Source organism: Notolabrus celidotus, chromosome 17, assembly GCF_009762535.1.
Source record: "Notolabrus celidotus isolate fNotCel1 chromosome 17, fNotCel1.pri, whole genome shotgun sequence".
NCBI classification, from domain to species: Eukaryota; Metazoa; Chordata; class Actinopteri; order Labriformes; family Labridae; genus Notolabrus; species Notolabrus celidotus.
In genome coordinates this window covers 5042012-5064511 of record NC_048288.1, presented here as the reverse complement: position 1 = coordinate 5064511, position 22500 = coordinate 5042012, and the positions used below count along the sequence as shown (strand labels likewise).

The 22500-nt window shown below is 38.8% G+C and overlaps 3 protein-coding genes across 4 annotated transcripts in view; all 3 read left to right on the top strand.

Moving 5' to 3' along the window:
- Positions 1 to 419, top strand: part of pign (phosphatidylinositol glycan anchor biosynthesis, class N) — a 20701-nt gene extending 20282 nt beyond the window's left edge. For both annotated transcript variants that reach the window (XM_034706165.1, XM_034706166.1), the window contains exon 29: positions 1 to 419. This exon is cut by the window's left edge and continues 343 nt beyond it. The gene's annotated coding sequence lies outside the window, so the exon portion shown is untranslated.
- A 4903-nt stretch (positions 420 to 5322) lies between these two features.
- Positions 5323 to 9575, top strand: LOC117829083 (probable G-protein coupled receptor 141). The gene is given in 6 exon segments (XM_034706623.1): positions 5323 to 5642; positions 5749 to 5813; positions 7478 to 7694; positions 7697 to 8012; positions 8015 to 8326; positions 8329 to 9575. Coding segments are annotated over 5 exon segments (939 nt in total). The 5' UTR covers positions 5323 to 5642; positions 5749 to 5799; the 3' UTR covers positions 8409 to 9575.
- Positions 9576 to 11195: 1620 nt separating this feature from the next.
- The window catches only part of hnf4g (hepatocyte nuclear factor 4, gamma), a 30563-nt gene continuing 19258 nt past the window's right edge, over positions 11196 to 22500 (top strand). Inside the window, exon 1 of the mRNA XM_034706645.1 lies at positions 11196 to 11323. The gene's annotated coding sequence lies outside the window, so the exon portion shown is untranslated. The remainder of the gene's footprint in view (positions 11324 to 22500) is intronic.

Below are 22500 nucleotides of genomic sequence, written 5' to 3'. Positions count from 1 at the left end.
TTGACCTAACTGTGAAATCACACGACACTGCGCTGTAGATACTCTCTGTGGTTTACCTGACTCATCAGCTGTTTCTGTCTTTGTGTCGATGTTTGTTATTATTTCAGTGTGTCACGTGGTTGAAGGGAATGATTGCTTGTTATTAATCTTACCTCTGTGGTTAACACTCTCTCTTGCACTGTACTCTTTTGTTTCACTCTCATTCTCTCTGCATTAATCATTGATGAAGTCATGAAAAGCTACTTGAATATTTAACCATGAATTATGTCTTTGCCAAGGGTGCTGATTTATGATCTACCAAAGAATGTAAGCTCTTTATGCATAACATCCTGTAAAAAAATCTCATGTTTAGAATGAAAAGGGATGCTGTTTGTATTTATTGACTATTTGTATTGATAAAAATGAGACTATTATGAAAACCTATGTGTTGTTTTTAAGGCACTGTGAGGCACTTTCATGCTGTGTTAATTCTTGTGACCCTTAGGTACTGTTTTTTTCTGGGACGAGGACTGCATTTCCCATGAGCAACATCCTCCACTATGTGTCTTGTCAACATGTGCATTTGTTGGGGAGGTAAATGCATGAATACAGATCTTGTTTTTTAATCCAAATGTGTTAAAGACAGCTGTTAGCAGGGTGCGGAGTGTAAGAGCCACGACATGATCATTGAAGTTAATTTAAAATATTGTTCTAAATTCAACTCCACTCTCAACTCAATTCATATTTATTTATAAAGCACCTTTCATACATTCAAGCATGCAGCCCAAAGTGCTTCAGAGACAGAAAACAACAGCAATAGACAAAATGATACAAGGCTAAAACAAGATAGAGGAATGTGATATGAAATACTAAAAAATAAAATCAATTAAAATGAAATCAATCAATTAAAGCTAGGGTTAGTAGTCTTGGAAAACTAGCATGTATTTGAATGTAGCATTTCCTCAGGACTCCATCTAACCCATCCCCTCGGAGCTCCTCCAAAACGATGCCCTCGCTCACATGCACGAGTGCCGCTGATTCGCTACCATATGATGGTGACTGATTCAAAACTGGTCCTCAGCACATCGTTTGTGTTTTGCACTACGTCAACTCATGTCTCACTCTGGTAAGAAAACACCAAAACATTCTCATAGTGAAAGTTAAAAACACAAACAAACAGGAAATGTACACTTTGCAGGAGGCAGGCAGAACGGCAGGACGGGATTTGATTGGTTTCATCATTTGGCTCCTGATGGCAGGGATTGGTTGGTGTTTTCCCAGGTTTACTCCGGCTGTAGATAGAGGCTTTTTTTACCTCTTTTTTAAGAACACATTATGTATTGATTGCCATCAGAACATAAAGATCATTTTAACCAGTATAACAAAAAGTGTATCTAAATCTGACTACCAACCCCAGCTTTAAATCAAATCTGATAAGTACCAGAAAGAAAGAAGAAACATGATAACTAAACTTAACACACAAGAATATTCTACCAAATAAAACACTGAAAACTTACTCAAGATCTCAGGAAATCACAGAGAGCAAAAGGACAAGGACCACAAGAACACAAAGAGGTAACAAATGAAACGCGGTAGGCTACATGAATCACTAAAACACAACACTGGGAAGACACAAGGATAACTCTTTAAAATAAAACCTAAAATCAAAGACAGAATATAATGAAGAAAATAAAAAACAACAGCAGAATTACTACATTTCTTCAAATTAAATAATATGTTTAAAATGAAATGGAATAAGAAATGTCTTAAAACCCCATGTCTTCATTGAATTTTATTCCAAACCACATCTTTAGAAGTATTGGAGGTGTTATATTTTTACTTTCCAGCAACATGAGCTTTATAAATTATCTAAGTTTTATCAACAGGTCTTTCTTGTAAGGAAATGATCCTACTCTCAGAACTTTTCTCCCCACATAACTATTTCCAATATGGCTCCCGCCGACGATTGGCCTCAAAACAGCGATTCAGAAACAGATAGATGACGTCACAGGGACTACGTCTATTATTTACACAGTCTATGACCTGAACGGCGCTCCAGGAGAATATTTGCAGTTTGCATAATCCGGTGGAAATTCCTAGACTTTTTAGAGCGCTTTAAGATCCAATCACCACTAAAGTTTTTTATATATGTAAACTTGTAACCGCAGGGCCTGTGGATCCACCTTTTTCGAATAAAGGAGCCACATATCATGGGCATGCTTATCTGTTCTTTTGCTGTAAGCATGACACTCTGTGGCAGGTGACTGTGAAACCTGTGTGTTTGGTGTGTTTGCAGCAGGTTTCAGTCCTTAAAGAATATAACATGGGCCCACTATGAGACTCATCATTGCAAAAAATACAACAGCTGTTTTTCTAAAAAGATGGTTCATTAAATGTGAACATTTTCAAATGTACTTATACTTTTTTGTATTAACACAAAGGGAAACATTTTGAGTTGTCGTTCTCTATTGGTTATTATGTTGTGATTTTACTGGGCTAGCCCACTTGAGATCAGCTTGGGCTGAATGTAGCCTCTGAAGTCCCTGCTCTAAAGTCTCCAGGTAGACTCTGCGTTGACTTTGGACTTGATAAAACTCAGAGGACCAACACCAACAGATGACATGACACCCAAAACCATCATAGACTGCAGAAACTTCACTTTGGACTTCCCCCTTAATTCTATGCCCCTTCTGTATTCCTTCAAATTTGCAAATGAAATACAAAATGAACTTTAATCTGAAAATAGAATTTTAACCACTGAGGAACTGTCCAGTTCTTTTTTCTCCTGAGTCCAGGTAAGACTCTTCAGACGTTGTCTTTGATTCAAGAGTGTGTTGGTATTAGGACTGGACTGGTATTAGGATTTCTCTGATAACCATAGTTTGCTCCGTTTTGGAAAATATGAAGATCTGCTGATGGCAGACTCCTTCATGTTTCTGATTGGTCCTCTGTTGCTACACTGCCCTGTTCGTGTGAATGTGCCCACAGTAAGTCCATCAGGTTGATGATCAGCTCTGTGGTAATGCTTTGCACAATCTCCTCTGTCAGGGTGAGTGAAGCTGGATAACCAAAAGATACCCAGGGTACGTTGAACTGGCTTCATAATGAAGGCCCGAGGTGACTTCATTAGTTTTACACAATGTGATTATTTAGCCGTGTCACTGTGGCCTGGTGCAGTTTCAGCAGTGGTGAAATGAATTGCCTTCTCTGCTGCCCTTCCATTGGATAACACATAAAAAAGTGCCCTGCGAATACCCCTCCTATGTATAAAGTGAAGAAAAGTACCCTCTGGATGCAATACTATTGGACTTAATGTAGAAAAATTCCCTCTGGATGCCCTTACACTCAATAAATTGATAAAAAGTGCCCTGTGAATTCTTCTCCACTGGGTTGAATGCACAAAAGTGCTCCCTGGATGCCCTTTCAGTGGATTGAATACAAAAACTTGGAATCCTTTGCATGACTTTTCAGTAAATAATGTGAAAGTGTCCTCTAAATGCCCTTTTATTAAGCTCCTGGGGTAAAAGTGCCCTCTGGATATCCTGCTAGTAAACCTAAGGTAAAAAAAAAAGCAAGCTCTAGTTGCCGCTTTAGTGACAAAATGGAAATAAGGTGCCCTCTGGATGCCCTTGTAGTTAATTATTTTATATTATGTTTACTATGTATGGAACCCCTAAAAGGACATGATTAAATAAATTTTGTTTTCTCTATTTCTCGAGGTAACAAGTTAATTCTATTTGTTTTTTCAAGATCGCATCTTATTTTTCTCTTATCTCAAGATAACAAGATTTGTTTTCTCGAGACAACAAGAAAAATAAGGAGAAAATTGCAGAAATAAAATGTATTTAATCATGTCCTTCAGGGCTTCTGTACTAAATATAAAAAGAGCACATTCATACACATGGCAACCAAGTATCTTCAGGTGATGGGAAAGGCCTGTTAGGTTTCTTTAATTATTTGGTTTTTTTTTTAGTTTTTTTTAACAAACATTGTTTAGAAAAATGTTGCTTCGGTAACGAATAACAATCCATTTTGTCACGAGAGATGTATCTTACAGGCTGAAGATCAAAAACACACAAAAAAAGCTTTGTTCTCTGGATCAAAAGAGATGAATGATCCCATTATCACGAAAAAAAATAAGGTGTGATCTCAAGATAACGACAAAATTTACTCCATATCTCTAGAAAAAAGAGAAAATAAAACATTAAATTATGTCCTTTAAGGGCTTCTGTAACTCTTTAAAATAATCAATAATATAGAAGTATTCTGTAAAAATACTGTAAGTACCAGGGGTTTGAAAGGAGGTGCCCTCTTTAGGGTTTTTTCACCCCTGCCCCTCAAACAGCCTGAGTACGGCACTGAGTTCCAGTTTATCTAGCTGGGAAGTCAAATATCAGTTTCCCTGATTTCATAAACACTCACAGTCCAGGAGCAATTCATTGACAACTTTGGACCCGAGTTGAGCTGAAGTAGAAACAACAACAGTGACAAGAGACGCCTTCATGGGACTTGACTTGACTTTGAATAACAAGCAGCTGATGTTTGCTAACTCGACTCGTAAAATGCACCGAGCTGAAACTGATGTCACCTCTGAGTGTTTGGGGTGATTCTACACGTTCTCCTTTCCTTCAGTGTCTGAACAGAGTCCAGATCTTTGTGCACACATGTTGATCTCCATTGTGGACACTTGAGTGTTAGGCCAGTTCTGCCTCTTAAACATTAGTGCCTGCAGAGATGTTGAGATTATCACCTCTGTAGATCTCACAGCTAGCATGACCACATCCCCTCTCACTTCTTCTCTTTTTAGAATTTGCCAATACTTCCTAAAGATAATGTGACAGACAGAGTAGAGTATAAGATGGGAACTTATATGCATGGTGCAGCAACACTGATGCAGCTTTTCAGTCCTTATTGGTTTATGGGTGTGATGTGTTTCTAGTATTACTGCATAAAGCTGATTCTGCATCAATGCCTGCTAACTTGGGCTCTTTGTGTTGGCACTGATCTGTATCTGAGATGCTATGTCAACAGAGTTTGTCAAACTCAGATAAGCGTTTGTTCTGCTTTAACAGTTATCTGCATTTTTTGTTGCTAAACTACAAGTACATGACGAGGAATGATGCTGTTTAGTTTCTTGATAATAAGGTCTTTCTTAATTATTAAACTCAAGCAGTTAGACATACAGTTAGACATCCAGGATCACATAGCAGAAAGTCATCAGTCAAAGCATCTACAAGGTGATGCATCATCCTCCAGTCCCTTCAATCTGCTTTCATATATCGTAGATGGAAAATAACAGCCATTCACTTTAGGTTGACCAAAAGGAGGAAGCAACAAGCTCTGTGGTTGTGATACCAAGGGTGTGCAAACACCTCCTGTTCTGACAAAGCATGCACCCCCTCCACACACACACACACACACAGACACACTATGCAAAACTGGACAGTGGTTTCTGAAAACATACAGACAAAGCTCACTACTCTTCCACGGGAAGTTGGGACCCACACACAGCATCTGGTTGCATACATCCACACAGATACACACGCTTCTTCCCATGTAGCTTTAACACTGTGAAGACTTGAACCAGCTGATTCTCTTGCATGTAAAGATGTGCTGTAGTGACGAGTGCACACTCCGCAACCTGTTCTTCTGAGAACCATGAGGTAAGTGAGAGCGCTCTGGTTTCTGGGTAATGCAGTGCTGTACTTTTGCTAATAATTAAACAGTGGACTCTGTCTCGTTTTAAACTTCCTGGTTCTTTTCATTTAGTTTGTTTCTAGTTTCCTGTTGAACTGATGATACGTATGACCACCTGAAGACATGCTGAACTTAACGTAAGTCTTACATTGTTCTCTATTTAAGTCTTGATCTGGATTATGTGGACAGATATGAGTTACATTCTGTATTGGTGAAAATAAGAGGATATCATTTTCTGCTTCCAAGAGTGGAAGATTAGTTATTGTACTTTTTCTTCTTACCTTTAATTTCAATTTTATTCCTTCATATAAAACTAAATATAGATTAAAGTTACTTTCCATATGCTGCCAAAAAGATATACATTATATATGTGTTAAATATACACTACCAGTCAGATGTTCGGACACACCTTCTCATTCAAGGGTTTGTATTTATTGTAATGATTATAAACACTGTAGATTAATACTGAAGACATCAAAACTATGAAAGAACATATATGGAATTATTGAATGAACAAAAAAGTGTTAAACAAAGCAGAATCTGTTTTATATTTTAGATTCTGTAAAGTAGCCCCCTTTTTCCTTCATGACAGCTTTGCACACTCTTGGTATTCTCTCAGTCTGCTTCATGAAGTGGTCTCCTGGAATGGTTTCTAATGAACTTGAGCCTTGTCAAGAGTTCATTTGTAGAATGACTTGCCTTCTTAATGTGTTTGAGACCATCAGTTGTGTTGTTCAGAGGTAGGGTTAGTACACAATGGATAGCCCTATTTGACTACTGCTGTAATCCAGATTATGGTAAAACCAGATTATTTCATAGTTTTGATGTCTTCAGTATTAATCTACAATGTTGGAAATAATTAAAATAAATACAAACCATTGAATGAGAAGGTGTGTCAAAACTTTTGAGTGATAATGTATATACATGGTTTATTTTATTTTCCTTTGTTTAGAAATGAGTAAAGAGTAGAGAGGGATCACTTTAGTGGGAGATATTAAATATGCATATGTCTATGATCATATTTGTGCTCAGCCTCTCTGATTAAATATGAAAACTTTATATTTCTAAGACTATTCACTCTTTTTTATAACTATCAATGCTGCAAAAAAAAAAACAACAATATTTTGTTTTCAATATTAATGAAAAATGAGTTGTATTTTTAATTGAATCACTATCTCCAAGGATTTTTGTTCAACAATTTGTCCTTTTCCCTGACATTCCCTTTTTTATGCTCTCATATTGAATACAAGCACATCCAGCTGTTTGTATGTTAAGGTGCTCTATAATTTGTTTTATAATTATTAATGATGTTAAATAATAATAATGCAAACAACATGACTACACCCCTTTATTGTTATATAGTTATTAAAAATATCCAGTGTTCTGCAATATTGCTAACCGTGTAAATAGTCGTAAATCAAGGGGTTAATTTAATCAGAGAGGCCGAGTATTTACACATTCATAAAATAAAAAATTATTTACTCAAGCAGAACGTCATTGTGGATTACGGTTAGGAACTAGGAACTCATTGGTTAATGGTGAGCAATAGGAATGATTGATACAGCTTTATTAATCATGTGTTAATAATCCTGACTCATGTGTTACTCAGGCACACACTGGGCAGGAATTGAACCCTTGTTGTAAAGTATAATCTAAGTGATGTGTCACCATTGTGTTTACTCGTTCTAGACAGACTTTAGGTTGTCTCCGTGCTCTTGCTTTACTTCACATCCAACTCTTTAACTTGAACTGTACACCACTTCTCGTTTCTCATCCAGATCTTTCTTCTTTTTCTCTAAAGGTCGCCGTCCACTGAAAACCAAACCATGTTTTCCCAAACCACAGCCACGAATTCTTTCATGAACACAAGCTCGCCAGGCACCACAAAACCACCGGGTGATGATGACAACAACACTAGCATCGTCCTGCTCCCCATCTACTCTCTGGTTCTGCTCACTGGCACTGTAAGCCTGAGCCTGATGGTGCACATCATGAGGTCAAGCACTGCATCCATCACCCTCCATCACCGTTCTTTAACCTCATCTTTGCCCACTTCATCTTCCTCGTCACCGTCCCCTTCAGGATTTACTACTACACCACTAATCACTGGAACATGGGAGCTGGATGGTGTAAAGTGGTCAGCAGCATGATCCACATCCACATGTACATGTCCTTTATTTTCTATGTGATTATCCTACTAACGCGCCTGATGACGTTCTACCACAGAGCGGAGCAGATGGCGTCCCTCCAGAGGATTCAAGCACTGGTTGTGAGCGCTATGGTGTGGATAGTGGTGCTTGTCACAGTACCCTTAATAATCCACTATTCCTACGGCAAAGAAACCCCAATGACAAACAGTGCTTCAAGTTTGGCAAAAGTATAAAAAATAGTGCCAGAGTGATCAACTACATTATCAGCACGTTGATCATTGTTGTGGCCACGGTGCTAGCCGGCCTCCAAGCAAACGTCCTCAGGGTGTTATACCGGAAACACAGCGAGGGATGCAACTCGCAGCAAGAGTTTGGAGCTCAGCTGAAGAGTATGTGCTTTGCTCTCATCATGGTGGTCTGCTTCATTCCCTACCACATGTTCCGGCTGGGTTACTTACAGGATATTCACCTGGAGGATGCCAATGAAGTTTTCCTGAGTCTGACACCTTTAACTGTTTGGACATGCTCACTTTCTTGGGAAGGAGAAACTGCTACATGTGCTTTCTGGGAAGGGCTCCTTAAAAAGGGACTTCATATTATAGAAAAGTGTCTCTTTACAAGCCTTTAATGCAGCTGTTGTCAAAACTGTTTAATGTGGAGGCCAAAAAATATCCAAATAGTGAAGTGGTATGTTTGAAAATGATGCAGATACTGGAACACATACAGAAGTAAAGCAGGATATGCTGCAGAAGAAATAAATCTGCAAAAACAAACGACTTTGCTTACACACCATGAGTATGCAGTGACTATATTTACTCACGGCACATTTTCTATTGATGCATTGTTTCACTTTTCATTCTTTTTTTCACATGAGTGTTGCAGAATGATACAAGACAGGTGAGAGACATGACCCTATATGATACAGTATGGAAGAGGAGACTACAAGTGTGCACACTGAGGAGAGATGAAACCAAAAAGACAGAGGTTTACAGGAACTAACAACATTCTGTGGTACTGAGAGTTGGGGACGTTGAAAGGTTGTGTGTGTGTGTGTGTGTGAAGTGTGTGTTGTTTCGATTTTCGAAAGCACATGTGTCATGTAAGGGTGCGTGTCTTTTATTCTACTTTTATTGCACCTTTCTATTTGATATTACATTTGCATTGTTGCCAAATTTGCAGCTCGTCATTTCATGTACTGTAATTTTTCCACTTTGATGCCGTTTGTTTGATTTGCAATCCTGCAAGTTTCTGTCTTCCACTTCATTTGTTGTCTTTGTTTTAAATGTTGTGTATGTTTATATTTTTTTAAATATTCATTGTGTCTGAATTTACAGCATGTCTTTCCTGAACAAGATCTTTATTGGCAGCAGCAGCATATCTGCCCTGCCAGAGGGTTGGCACTGCCCCCCCTTGTAACCTGATTGGACAGCCAAAAATCCTGAGTTATGATTGGATGTTTTTCTTGACAAAGGCAGGACTTATGCTAAAATCAACTGTTTGGAAAGGATCCACAGGTTGGTAGATGTCTTTGACTTTAAATGTAGCACATAAGTTTTTGTTTATGCCTTTAATTGTGACTTAAATTTCAGCACTTTGTTGTGTCATTTGAAAGTGAAAAATATAGATTTATATAAAGAAATACAAACCGCTGTATGACACTTAAAATCCTGTTATATGAGTAGATAGTGAAGACAGAGAGGGTGAAAGCTATTTATTAATGTGTGCCTATGTCAGCTCTCCAGTTGCCCCCCCCCCCCCCCCCCCCCCCCTGATGACACAGTCCAAACGCACCGCCGCCTTTTTATCTACATTTGTTTTTGTAATAAAGATACCTTTAAACTGAGAACGACTCTATTCAGTTCTGTCAGGCGTAGCACTCTCTCTCATGACTTCAACCTGCCTCTCTTTGTAGTGATGTGTTGGTCGTGAACGATCCGGCTCTAAGAGCCGGCTCTTTGAAGTGAACGACGGGAGCCGGTTCCTGACTCCTGACAGGGAGCCGTTTTTTTTATTTTTCTCGTCTTTTTCTATTAAAGCCTCACGTGATTGGTCAAGACATGGTGTCGCCTTGACCAATCACGTGTCTACATTGAGCAGAACGGGGAGGGGAGGGGTTACAGACACACACAGCACAGTGAGCGCACCAACAGGAGGGAGACGAGAGGGAGAACATGCGCGACACAGAGAACGCACTAGAAAGGTGAGAAAACGAGTGACTGCAGGAAACACAGTAAACTTTAGACACATTTAAATGACATAGTCAGTTTAAAGGCAGAGTGTTGACTGTGCAAGGTTAAAATATGTCATCAATCAGGCTCCACAAAAACCTGCAAAGGCACATTAGATCTGTCCTGTGAAGGATCTCAGTCATCCAGGTCATGGACATTAGAACTGTTTATCCATCAGTGCAGTTAGAAGAATAAAGACAGTGAAGGGAACCTGCTGTTAATGAAGGTGTTTCAAAGTTTATAAATAATATACAGACATCAGAGATTGGGACCTTTTGTCTAATTGAGATAAGTCTTGTTTTCTGTACCTTATAATTTAATTTCAGTGGAACTCTGCTCCATGTTGAGTATATAAATAAAGCCTTTAAATGATACACATTTGATATAATGTATGTTTTTTACATTAGTTATTCATTTGACATATAATTTAACGTTATTTTAGGTAATACATTCATTCAAACAAGAAAAAATCTTGGGAGCCACTTGGGAGCCGAAAGAGCCGGCTGTTTGTAGTGAGCCGAGCCAAAAGAACCGGCTCTCTAAAAAGAGCCGAAATTCCCATCACTATCTCTTTGGACTCAATATGTATGATATCCTGCCATCTGCTGGCCAGCTGTAAGTACTACATATACTTTAAGCTTGAAATGTAATGTAAAGGCAGATAATGTTTAAAGTGTTTTTATTCTCACATAAACATGACTGGATGTAGACAGATGAGTGAATTAAGTACGTGTGACTGTATTTGCTAACACTTAAACTCTGAGCACTTCACTGAAGTGTTCAGCTGCACAGCTGAGAAGAAAATAAATGTCTAAAATCATTACTTTTCTACTTTTCTTTTGTGAAACATTACCTCAGACCTCTTGGAGCTCTTACTCCTGCCCTTGAGGTGGTTGGAGGCCATGTAGCTGACACACACACACACACACACACAACACATACACACGCACACACAAACACACACACCTGGTGATCCTTTTCCTTTTGGTTTTTATGGAGCTTGGTTACTGTTTAACATCCCCACCCTACTTTGAGTTTGTTTAGTAAATCGATCTAATGACAGGGCTATGGTGGCTCCATCCAATGTGTCGCTCCATGAATTATACGCTGCTCAGCTCTCCAGTCTTCCCTTTTCATGTGTGCTAACACCTTCAGCATTTTCCCGTTCTTAGTGTCACTTAGACTAATGTCTCACTGACGGGCTGCTCGCCACTGGAATACAACGAGACGCCTGGATAAATGCACATTCAAGACGACAACAGGAACCAGGTAAGTCAGACTCCTGTGGCCGAGCGTGTTGTTCTGAATATAATGAATCCACACTGGCTGTTAAATCAGGAGGTTTGTTGTTATTTTTTGGAGGAAGTGAAGCTTACCTTAACACTTTCTTCAGGAAGTGAACTTACATGTTCTGCTAAATCAGGCGGTAAGTATTTTGGTGGTAACATCACGGTCACCTCTATCACACTATCTTAAACTGTGGTTACATTGTGTGTCCTGTGACCACAGCTTGTGACTACTTTGGAATTGAAGCATATGTACAGTTTGTGGTTGTGAAGATGTTAAAAATCTCTTGTAGATTTAGTCCAGTGTTTTTAGAGAGATAGCGTTCTCACCTCTCTGTCTGCAGACAGTGTTCTGTGAAAACAGATAAGATAGCACTCTGTCACGCACGCTGCACTGTAAAGATCAGGTGATGGCCCATTTCATCTGGACCAGGATGTAATCTGTTATAAGAGAGGTGTTACACAGACACATACAGTTAATGGAAACATTATGTAAAAATGAAAGTGCAGTAAATAATGTAAACCAATGAAACTGGCTGTGATTGGAAACGGATGACACCACCCTCAGATATTTTCTGGTCGTCAAACAGCTTGAGCCAAAAGTTAAATACAGAGACGATCATCAGTAACCTGCACATTAAAACTCAGACTTTGTAAAGACTTAAAGGATAATCATTGCTCTTGTTTGTCGTTAGTGTGCTGTTGTGTTGGACTGCTTTTCATTTAGCTGGTGATTGGGTTTGTATGTTTTTTAAGGCACACCTGAATGTTATTTAATGTTTAGTTATGACATGAAACTCATTTAACAGTCAGTGACAAAATAAAACTCCTTCTGTCAAGTATTCTAAAAGTGTCAGTAACACAGACTCTTTACCTCCATGTTTCTATGTATTTGTGTTAATCCAATATCCCTGATTCTTAGGTTTAAGTTTAAGCAGCATGGCATGATACAGCAAAACACACAGCAGCAAGGTAATCTATTCTTTTTATGATTGTCCTCTGTACAGGAAGTAGAGTTTACTAGAGTCAGTTGGCTGGCCTCTCATCATCTACGGCTAATTAAACCCTCTCATGTAGACGGGGCGACAGCGTTTATGGCTGGTTCACACAAATATTAGCCACTTAGCAGGAGGTGTTTATGGCTCAATGAGCTTTTGTTGCTGGGCGGACACAAGGTTTCAATTATGTGCTGCATGTTTTCAACTGTAGAAGCCATAAACCTGTTTTTTTTATTTGTTCCAGTTTTTTTTCTATGAAAATGTAAGTCCTCTGTTCTTCTTTCTATACTTTCTATTTGTGTGACTGTGGCTTCTTTAAAATGCAGTGAATGTGGATGTTCTGAGAAAGGCTTCAATCTCTTTTGATAACAGTGATCAGTTTGAGAGTTCAGGGATTATTGTATCTTAATCCAAATAAACCAAGAGGCTGGGATGATTTTAAAAAGACCCAAGTTTCCTATAAGCACTTAAAGCTGGACTTTCTAGCTTGTCCTTGCTATTGTCTCAAAAAACGTCCTCTCTCAGTAATCCTGGATTCTTGTGTTCAGCAAAACCAGATTATCTGAAAACCTCTTCAAAAAGTTCACACCCTCCTGCCTCTACATCTCTAAACCAGGTTTACACATCCTCGTCCTGGTTTTCTGAAGATCTAGCTCCATGTGTCTGATGATATTAAATCCAGTACAGTCATGCATCAGCTCTGAGGTTGATTCTAGCTGTGAATGTGATTTTCAAGAGTGCATGCTTCTTCACTTTCTGCAGACCTGATGAGTCAGGAAGCCTGACCCTAAATCCTAGTTAAAATGTAATCTCTATCACTCCCCCCATCTTTCTCACTCTCTACTCGTTATTCTTTGTCCCTCTTTACACCTCTCCTATATGTTTGTCATTACCCTGTGAGTGAATATCTACAGCTCTTTCCTCTCACATCACAGTAATAAGAGATCATTTGCTGCACCATGTCTGGTCATGTCCTGTTGGGGCCTTTCTGACTTGCTCACTCATTACTGATGTGAGGTATCAAACCTCCTGTAATACTGCCTCTTATCATTTACAGCCTTCTTTAACACAATAGGCCAAACTGATTATCTGTAAGCCGCACAATAAGATTAAATGTAATAAAATTCCTGATGTAAAAAGGGTGTGTTGGGACATTTTAACTGGTTTATGGTGGTAAATCAGAGTTTACAGCCTCCCTGATCTGAAAGAGGAGCCAGCTCATTGACATCCATCTAACGTATGTGTTTGATTTTCACTATTCATGCCCCCTGCGTCTGTTTTAATACACATTTCTCCTTCAATTTGATTTGATTTACAAGCAGAGAGCTGGAATTATGAAAGCTATACAATCATGTTAACATTTTACTGAACTCATCACGCACTTTGAGTATTCCCACGGCTTATTTATTACAGATTGGTTTATTATTCTTATAGGAAACGAACAAAGAGAATGTCAGAGAGTTATTATAAGCAGTAACAAACATTACCAGTGACAGCATTAAGTCCTCGCTCCACAGTTAAAGCAACAACATTTATAAAAAATAACACCAACACATATTCAGTTCAACAGCATGACTCCGAGTGTGATGCTGCTTTTATAACATTTTTCTACAAACAGCAGAGTTTACAACAATAATAATGCAGATCAGCAATGGAATACTATTTTTTTATGTTAGGACACAAGAAACAAATAATACCAACGTTTTTAAAACTCTCTGCACGCTTCCTTAGACCGACTATTTTGTATTGTTGAAAGCTATTACCCAGCGGTCTCAACAATCACCCAGCTGTGTTAAATACTTGATTCTGATTGGTCAAAGCTTCATAACAATTCTGAATAGCAAGACTGTTGGCTAGGACAATTGGATCACACACATTATATCAAATCAATCCACAGGAAGGAGTCCAGCACATTTATAAAGATTAGGATTTCACCTCTTCCTGTTGACCATGTGATAAAAATGTTACTTTTTGATAGCTTCGGTAAACAGCATGGAGGATCCTTTTGATATTACCCTCAATCTAAGATTCCTGGTTGATGGCTGACCAGCCAACAGAAGAGTTAAGAAGATGAGCTGAGTCTGTGCACATTTCTTACTGTATCTCTGGATTTGTAAATATATTATAAGTTTACTTATTTAGTTCTGTACATACTTTTCTTAGGATATGCTAATTTACCTTTTCACTTTTTTAATTTTTAATTTTTTTTAATTTTTAAAGTTATATTTTTTTGGCCTTTGCCTTTATTTGAGAGACAGCTGAAAGAGAGACAGGAATCATGTCTGGGAGAGAAAGAAGATGTAGCATGCAGCAAAGGGTGAGGGTTGGAAGTGAACCAATGTTGCGGCTGCCTGCAGCTGCTGCTGCAGTAAAGGCTTTTGGCCTGGGTGTACGGCACATTCAACCAGGTGAGCTACCATGGCTCAAAGTGTCAGTCCTCTGTCCTTTTTCAGTCATTTTAACACACTCCTTAAAACCTGCCAAATGTTTGTGTCTGAGTCAAACTGAACTTTGTTTTTACCAATCCTGCTGACCTCAGCAGAAAACTCAACATTAGATTATATATATAGATTGTTCATTCAAGTTCCCAATTGTTTGATTTAAATATTAATTTACCCTCATAATTTGAATAATTCATATATCAACATCTGGTTTCTGTATTGATACAATAATGGAGCACATCATAGCTTGTCCGAGCACCCCCTTATGTAGGCCATGTATGTCAAAGTTTACATCTTTTTTGACCACACCATCCAACTAGACCTCCGCTTTATTGATTTTGTGGAGGTAGACCAACATCATGTTACAGTATCTGTGTTTTTTCTGATCGAAAAGAGCCAGTACCCACCCCCCACCTACGGAGGTACTTCAGGTACACTTGTTATAAGTGCTTAGTAGGTTGTTTTATGTATTTTTTCTTATGAGCACAGCCTGTTTCAAACATAAAAAACACTGAATTGATTGATTCCAATTAAATTAAAGACCGTTTAACAACAAAGCTTTGGTTGTGGCTTTAAGTGATCGGCAAATATTTCATTATTTACAGCAAGTTCCTGAAAGAGCCACAAAAGAAGCAGGGCGTGACGATAAACAAACAAATGAAGAATGTGTATTAATGTGAGAACTTACTGTTGACTCTCAATGACGGAAGTTTGCCTGTGCTAATCCACACACTGCAATTCAGAGGTCACACAGTGATCCTTAAATGGGATTTTAATAAGCTTCATTAGCTCTACCACACCAGAAATGATTGGGTCAAGTGTCTTTGATGTGTATGGTTAATGATCATGTGGGAAGCACACTTACTATAAGACTTTTCCTCAAGGGACGGGGAATATTCACTGGTAAGCTTTTCACACTCTCTGTGAGCTGCTTGAATTTCTTAAATGAAGCTTTAGAAAACATCCAATAGGTTTCACTCACTTTTTGTGGTAAGCGCTTTCCTCACCATTGCCTTTTAATGGCTTCTACAACTTTGTACAAGATGTCAGAATTTAATGGAACACGTTTGATGTCATGTAAGGGTTTGGAGCTGGACTTTAATAAGGCTGTTAAGTGGTAATGAGACTGAACATTGCTCCGTAAGGCCATGATGACTGCTTAAACACTGCGTTGTGAAGGCCCCCTGTTCCCCAAGGGCGGAGACACCCAAATGTTAACTGGATTACACTGCCACTTCTTCTTTGAAATAAATAATCCTCTTCTCTGGCTGCTAAATGGCCTTGTCTTTCTTTTCTTTTACTCTCTGTTTTATACTCTTCCTTTGATTCTCACCTTTGCATGAATGAAAGCAGCTAAGGGAAATTTGTTAGGGCATCCACTAAGTTAATTCATTGTTAAATCCTTTCTGGGATTTAAAAAGTTCCCTAATCATGTGAAGTGTAGCACTTCTTCTCATCTTACAAGTGGGCAGCCACTGATTAACATTCCAGACAATCTGAATTCAAAGTAAATGTGGATTTATGACGGGTTTAGAGACAGTTTGGACCAAAAGCATAACCCAAAATCCGAATAAAACCATGGCAGGTCTTTCAGTAAGGGGTAGAGTTAGAGGAACTTTTAATTGAAGAGCCGGTTTTACAGACACCAGACGGCACAGACCAGCAGCAAATTAATAGTCTGGCTAAGGACATGTCTAGGTTTCAGCATTAGGTCTGACTCCTTAAACCACAACCTTAATTATATCCATTCCCTTTGTGTCAGAAAAAAGTCAACTTTGTGTTAAGACACAAATAGAGCAGTGTAACAACTGAACAATTAATGTACCAAAGGTTGATTTACTTGTACCACTGTGCAATCAATGAGTGCCCCTTCTGCATTCTCAACAAACCACTTTAAGCCCTTTTGGACTTTTGCTGCAGTTTTAGACAGTATCTGGCTTATTGAACCTAAAATCTATTTACTGTAAACATCATAAGGCAGCACTTCTACATTCACACAGGCTGCACTTAGAATAACTGTTATAATTGGCTGTGTGATGTAACAGCTGCTAACTCTCCGAACTCCTTTTGCCGTCCTCTGTTACTTGACTACTTAATTTCTCAGCTACAAAGGTTTCTACAAAAACAAAGTCAAAATCTGCTGTTCCTTAATGTCAACTTGAGCGTGGCCCAAAAGCGATTAGTCGCACATGCTTAAATGCACAACTTTACAGCACATTATAGGTGCTGTTGGGAAGAGGGGGCATTCATTTTGTACAATTTAAACAGTTCAATGCTGACATGTCTGAAAGTTGAACAAAATGTTAGGAGTAGTTGCTATGGGTTATTGATTTGGGTGGGAAACAGGGTAACTCACGTTGCAATACAACATGATTCGATAAAGCACAGCACAATATGATATGATACGACCCAATACAACACAACGTGTATGATATGATATGATACTGTATTATACCACATCAGGATACAACACAACACGACACATATGATATGCTAAACGTGCTAGGCCTGATGTTCCCTGCGAGCAAGGACGAGGTGCTGGTACTGAGGTGCAAGCTAAAAAAGACGACATCGACCTGTCCTTCCACCCCGTTATGGGGAATGTAAGATCTATCTACGATAAGGTGGACGAGCTAACCCAGCACCAGAGGGAATAATGGCAGAGTAGCATCATGCTAACAGAGCTAACACCGGACACGAACGCCACATTGGAAGGATTTCACCTGCTGTGGGCGGACAGGATACAGGAGAGCAAGACTGAACGAACTGGTGAAGGCCAGCTCAGTCCTGGACCCTGTGGAGGTGGTGGATGACAGGAGAATTATGGCCAATCTGTTGTCTTTGATGAACATTTCTTTTCTATATATATTCTTGTTGAAATTCTTGTTCTGTACACCTTGTTTGCTGCTGTAACTCCATGAATTTCCCCGTTGTGGGACGATTAAAGGTATCTTATCTTATCGTATCTTATGTAGGTCAGGATGAGGATGTAATGCCAACCAGATTTTTTCCTCCCCCAGTTATAGAAGAATGCTGGCAGCTGTCTTTTAGGCCTCATTTAGGCTAATTTGGTCACTTATTTAATCCTCCTCTTTGTTTGTGCTGTTCTTCCATCTAAAGAATCTTTGAGAAATTCTGTGTGCTGCACCATGAGAACAAATACTTAAGGATCTGTGCTCCAGTGTTTCTTAAAGTGACATTCTACTGTTGTTTTATTGATGTGTAAGCACAATTAGCCAGTTCTGCTTTCCTTTCATCATACCCTGCTTGATAGCTTAGCTTACTAACAAGCTACTTATCCAACCAACCACCTTTATATGTTCAACAACATACTGTAACTCCAAAATCCACTGCCTTTGATAACCTCTAGCTCATCTTTGGCCTATCTTTCATTCAGATATGGTCACATCAGGCTCAGAAACATTTGGCTAAATTGCCAAGTTTCAGGCTGAACAGGACTGTCCTAATATCAGTAGATGAAGTTATAATGGCTATGTCCACTTTTTAAACAGCGTATTTTTAATTTTTTGCCCTACATGAACTTAGAGTGCAAAAATCTTACCACACATTTTGCTGATTTGGCATCTTCTCTGAGGTTTGGTCATGTACAAATTGAAATTGCAGAAGAGACTTATAAAATGTGATGGAAACCAGCTTTTTGTCAGAATGGCTACATGTAGGAACAAAAGACTTATATTGAAAAACAAAAAAAATGACTGGGCAGGACTTTTGCGGTTCTCTCCACAATAACGTTATCATCAGCGACACAGAGAAGACAGCTTGGTTATCTGATTATGATCACTGATGCCAGAGTCTACTTCTACTGTATGTCGTCTTCTTCCAGCCTGCTTCAGCTATGCCAAGAAACGCCAAACATCTTTGGCAGAAAAGTTTACTTGCCATGTGTTACTCACTTGTGCCAAACATATTGACTGAGATTTTGGGCTCTTCTCTATAATTAGAAAGAACCCAAACTGTTTAATGTAGACAATTATAATTAACATAATGATCCAATCTGGGTGTTTAGTACTTGAAATGGTGTGTTCTACTAATTAAGTGGTGTAATGATGTTGATGTGGAAAAAAACATGTGCAAAAAAAGGGAAAAATAAATACAAAACCCAAAACAGTGTTCTCCAGGTGCTAACTGCTCTGAGTCGAAGGCAGGAGACTTCAGAAGCATGTTTTTGTTACCCTGAGTGTTCACTCACCTGTCAAACAAGCTAACCATTTGCACTGGGGCTGTTTTTTTTTTTTTGTTTTTTTTTATCTTACTCCAGTATTATTATTTTATTTTTCCCTCTTGCTCCTGATTGATAGCATGCCCCCCAGACACTGAAAACAAATACACAAGAACAATTGTGTGTTGCTCTCTCTGCACCTGCAGGCAAAAACTGCTTTGGGCCTGACCAAATTTTTTTCCTGTTTTAAACAAAAGGTAGTTTGACAAGTAGGCAGGGACAGTTGGGGTAACTGATGTAGTGTGCAGTATAATGGATATTTCAGAGCATCATATGTCAACAGATCCATAAATGAGACACTTTTTAACCTTGATATTGACTCTTTTCTACTATCAAACAACTGCTTTATATCCCGGTAACTAAAGAACATAGCTTCTTGAAATGAAGTGAATGTTTGATATGTCCTTACTTGCCTTAAAAAACTGTCAAATACCTCTTCTGTGTAACAAAAAAAAAGGAATTTAGTCAGTTAGTTTTATCACACATGTGAAACACTTATTGAAGCCAAATAAACCCATAGGAGGTTGCAATGAAGGACTGGACACAGCATGTTTTCACAGTTTATTCTCCAGTCCCCCTTGAGGTCTGATTTAAGGCCTGTTGTTTTATTCCCATAAATACTTGGATCTCTGGAGGCCAGCTTCTTTTATGGCCTGGCCGCCTCTGTTTCGCTTACCAGGGTTTACAGGAGGACACTGTCATATAACATGGTAATACACCAGCCTCACTCATAAGCATTGGGACAAAATACTTGAAGCTTTAATTCATTTTATCGCAGTATTTTATCACAAGCGGACAGGGGCAATAATCTGCTGTGTAAATGATTGCAGGGACGTGCGGAGTGGAAAATGGATGAAGTGATGAATAGATTAAGATGAGGCCAGGAGAAATTAGGAGGACTATTCACAACCACCAGCTGCTTTGTTTTGATGTAATAGAATATGTATGAAAATAATGAGATCAATTTTATGAGCATAAATAGTTAGCTTAAAATTTGTTGTTTAGCAGGCTGTAATTTATCATGTAACACTAGTCTGGAAATGGGATCCATATTTACAAGGTCTACAAACTGAAGTGTGCATGACTAACACTTTTAAATTAACACTAAAATGCCATTAACATGGTGAGAGAAACTCTGTTTCCAGTTGTCAGCAGTCCCCAGAATTTTCATGACTGATATGAGGCGTTGCTAGACCATATAAACATTTGAGATTTTACTTATTTGGCCGCTTAATGGGTGGTTGTGATTTTATTGAAGAGGGGTTGTATGAGGTTCTTGTCATTAGTGAGTGTGTTACCCACAGGGGATCCCAGTCAGCTTGACCCCTTTGTTGAGAAACTGGACAGAGAGCTGGAATGGATGGGATCAGCTCTACCACAAAATGTAGCTAATTTAAAGAAACCAGACCAAAATGCTAGTGTCATTGTAAGTTAACGTTCACCTAGACATTTTTCAGTGCTTGTTTTAAATAACATGGCATATAATGTATGTTTGATAATGTATGAAATACTTATAAAGTAGTATTACACACATCCAGCAAACACATAGCAGCATCAGCATTCATTTTGAGTCACATTTTGGGTGACTCTGTAGAAGTGAATGGCTGGAATATATTCACCAGCTGGTAGCTTACTGTCAGAGAGCTGAGTTGGTGCTCGGCAGGGAATGGCACCTTCTTGTGTGCTGGAAACAGCTGTTTGCCATTGCTTGAAGGGAGGTTAATGAGAGCAGTGAGACTGAGGCAAAGTCAGCCAGGAAAGATATAGTCGAAAAAGTGTAGTGAAGATTGAAGATTGTGTCTATAAACTCTTTTCAGTTTCACATAGATGTACTTACATACAAAGCTGGTGGAAATAATGACGCAGCTTCAGCCACACTTTGTACAGTTGCTACTAAAAGGGTAACTTGACTTGAGCCTTTGTTCGATTCAGTTGTGCAAAAACAGACACCTGATTTGTTTTCCAGAACACACACCAACACACACACACACGCGCAGGCACGTACGCACGCACGCACACACACACACACACACACACACACACACACACACACACACACACACACACACCCCACACACACACACCACACACACACAAATAAATAGATGTCATTAGATAAGAATCTCCCAGCCCTACTTTACCTTAGGCCAGAAAACCAAAACAATGAGCTAGAGGAGGCTCAAACACTCTGTACTTCAGTACAGTCCCTAGAGTCAGAACAAAACATGGTGAAGCAGCGTTTAGTCATTATGCACCACATATCTGGAACACACTCCCTGAAAGCTGTAGGTCCACTCCAACTCTCACCTCTTTGAAATCAAAGACTAAGACTTTTTTATTTGCCACTGCCTTCCTATCTTAGCTCATTTTAACTCACTTTAAATGCAAATCTTAATTTTATTTTTAACACATTTCTAATTTTCCCTTTTCTTTTCTTTTTCATTATATTTGTCATTTCAATTGTGTTCTTTAATGCTTGTCTGAATGTTTCCAATGCATTTAATGTTTTAATGTAAAGCACATTGAGTTGCCCTCGTGTATGAAATGTGCTATACAATAAAGTTGCCTTGTCTTGCCTTGTACTGCTGGGGGAAATCAAGGAGTTTCTCTGTTGTTTTATAAGTGAGTCCCCATGGAACAAACATACAGTATTTCTGACCCATCTAAAAACATTATTTACAGAATTTTAAAAAAAGTCATTTTTGCAACATTTCTATAGCAGCTGTCTGATATCATCCCTCTTCTTCTCGCCCTAACTTTTAAAGAAAGCACGCCGCCTGAAAAACGGGTCAAAAAGGTTGAGAACCGTCATGATTATGCATTATCCTGAGGACAGCAGGTCAAATGATAAACCATCGCTGTGTCTGTTTTCCAAAATTTGAAACATGCTTTTTTTCCCCTTCAATAAGTCAGCTTCTATTCTAGAGTGGCCTTGTTCAAATGAATGATATTAACTGCAATACACCTTAGAAGCTTTGTTACTCAGCCTCTGCTGCATTCTGATAGGATGTTAGAAAAAATATTTAATGCTGCAGTGATGTTGTTTTTTTTTCGCCATAAAGATGGATGAGTGAGCATCTCATCGCTCCCGGTTAGGCTGTGAGGCGACACGACTGTCCAATAAACACAGTCCGAGGGTGTGAATTACATCTGTCCTCATTGTAAGTGTCATTAAGCCATGCTCCCCTGATTGAGGGATACATGGTAGCAAATTATAGGGGGGAACTGGTTGATGAAAATGTAGTGCCCAGGACAAAAAGATAATAATGCTAGCAACTTGAAGGTGAGCACAATCCATCATCCCCTGTGGAAATAAATGTCTCTTTTTTTTTTTTTTTTTTTTAGCCACACAAGTGGAGCAAGACAGCAAAAGAGCAGACAAATCACACACCGCTGGTGACAACAGGGATAACTTTAATGTTCAATCACAGCCAAAATGACATAAAGCTCTTAAGTGAGAGTTGCAAAATCTGTGTAATAA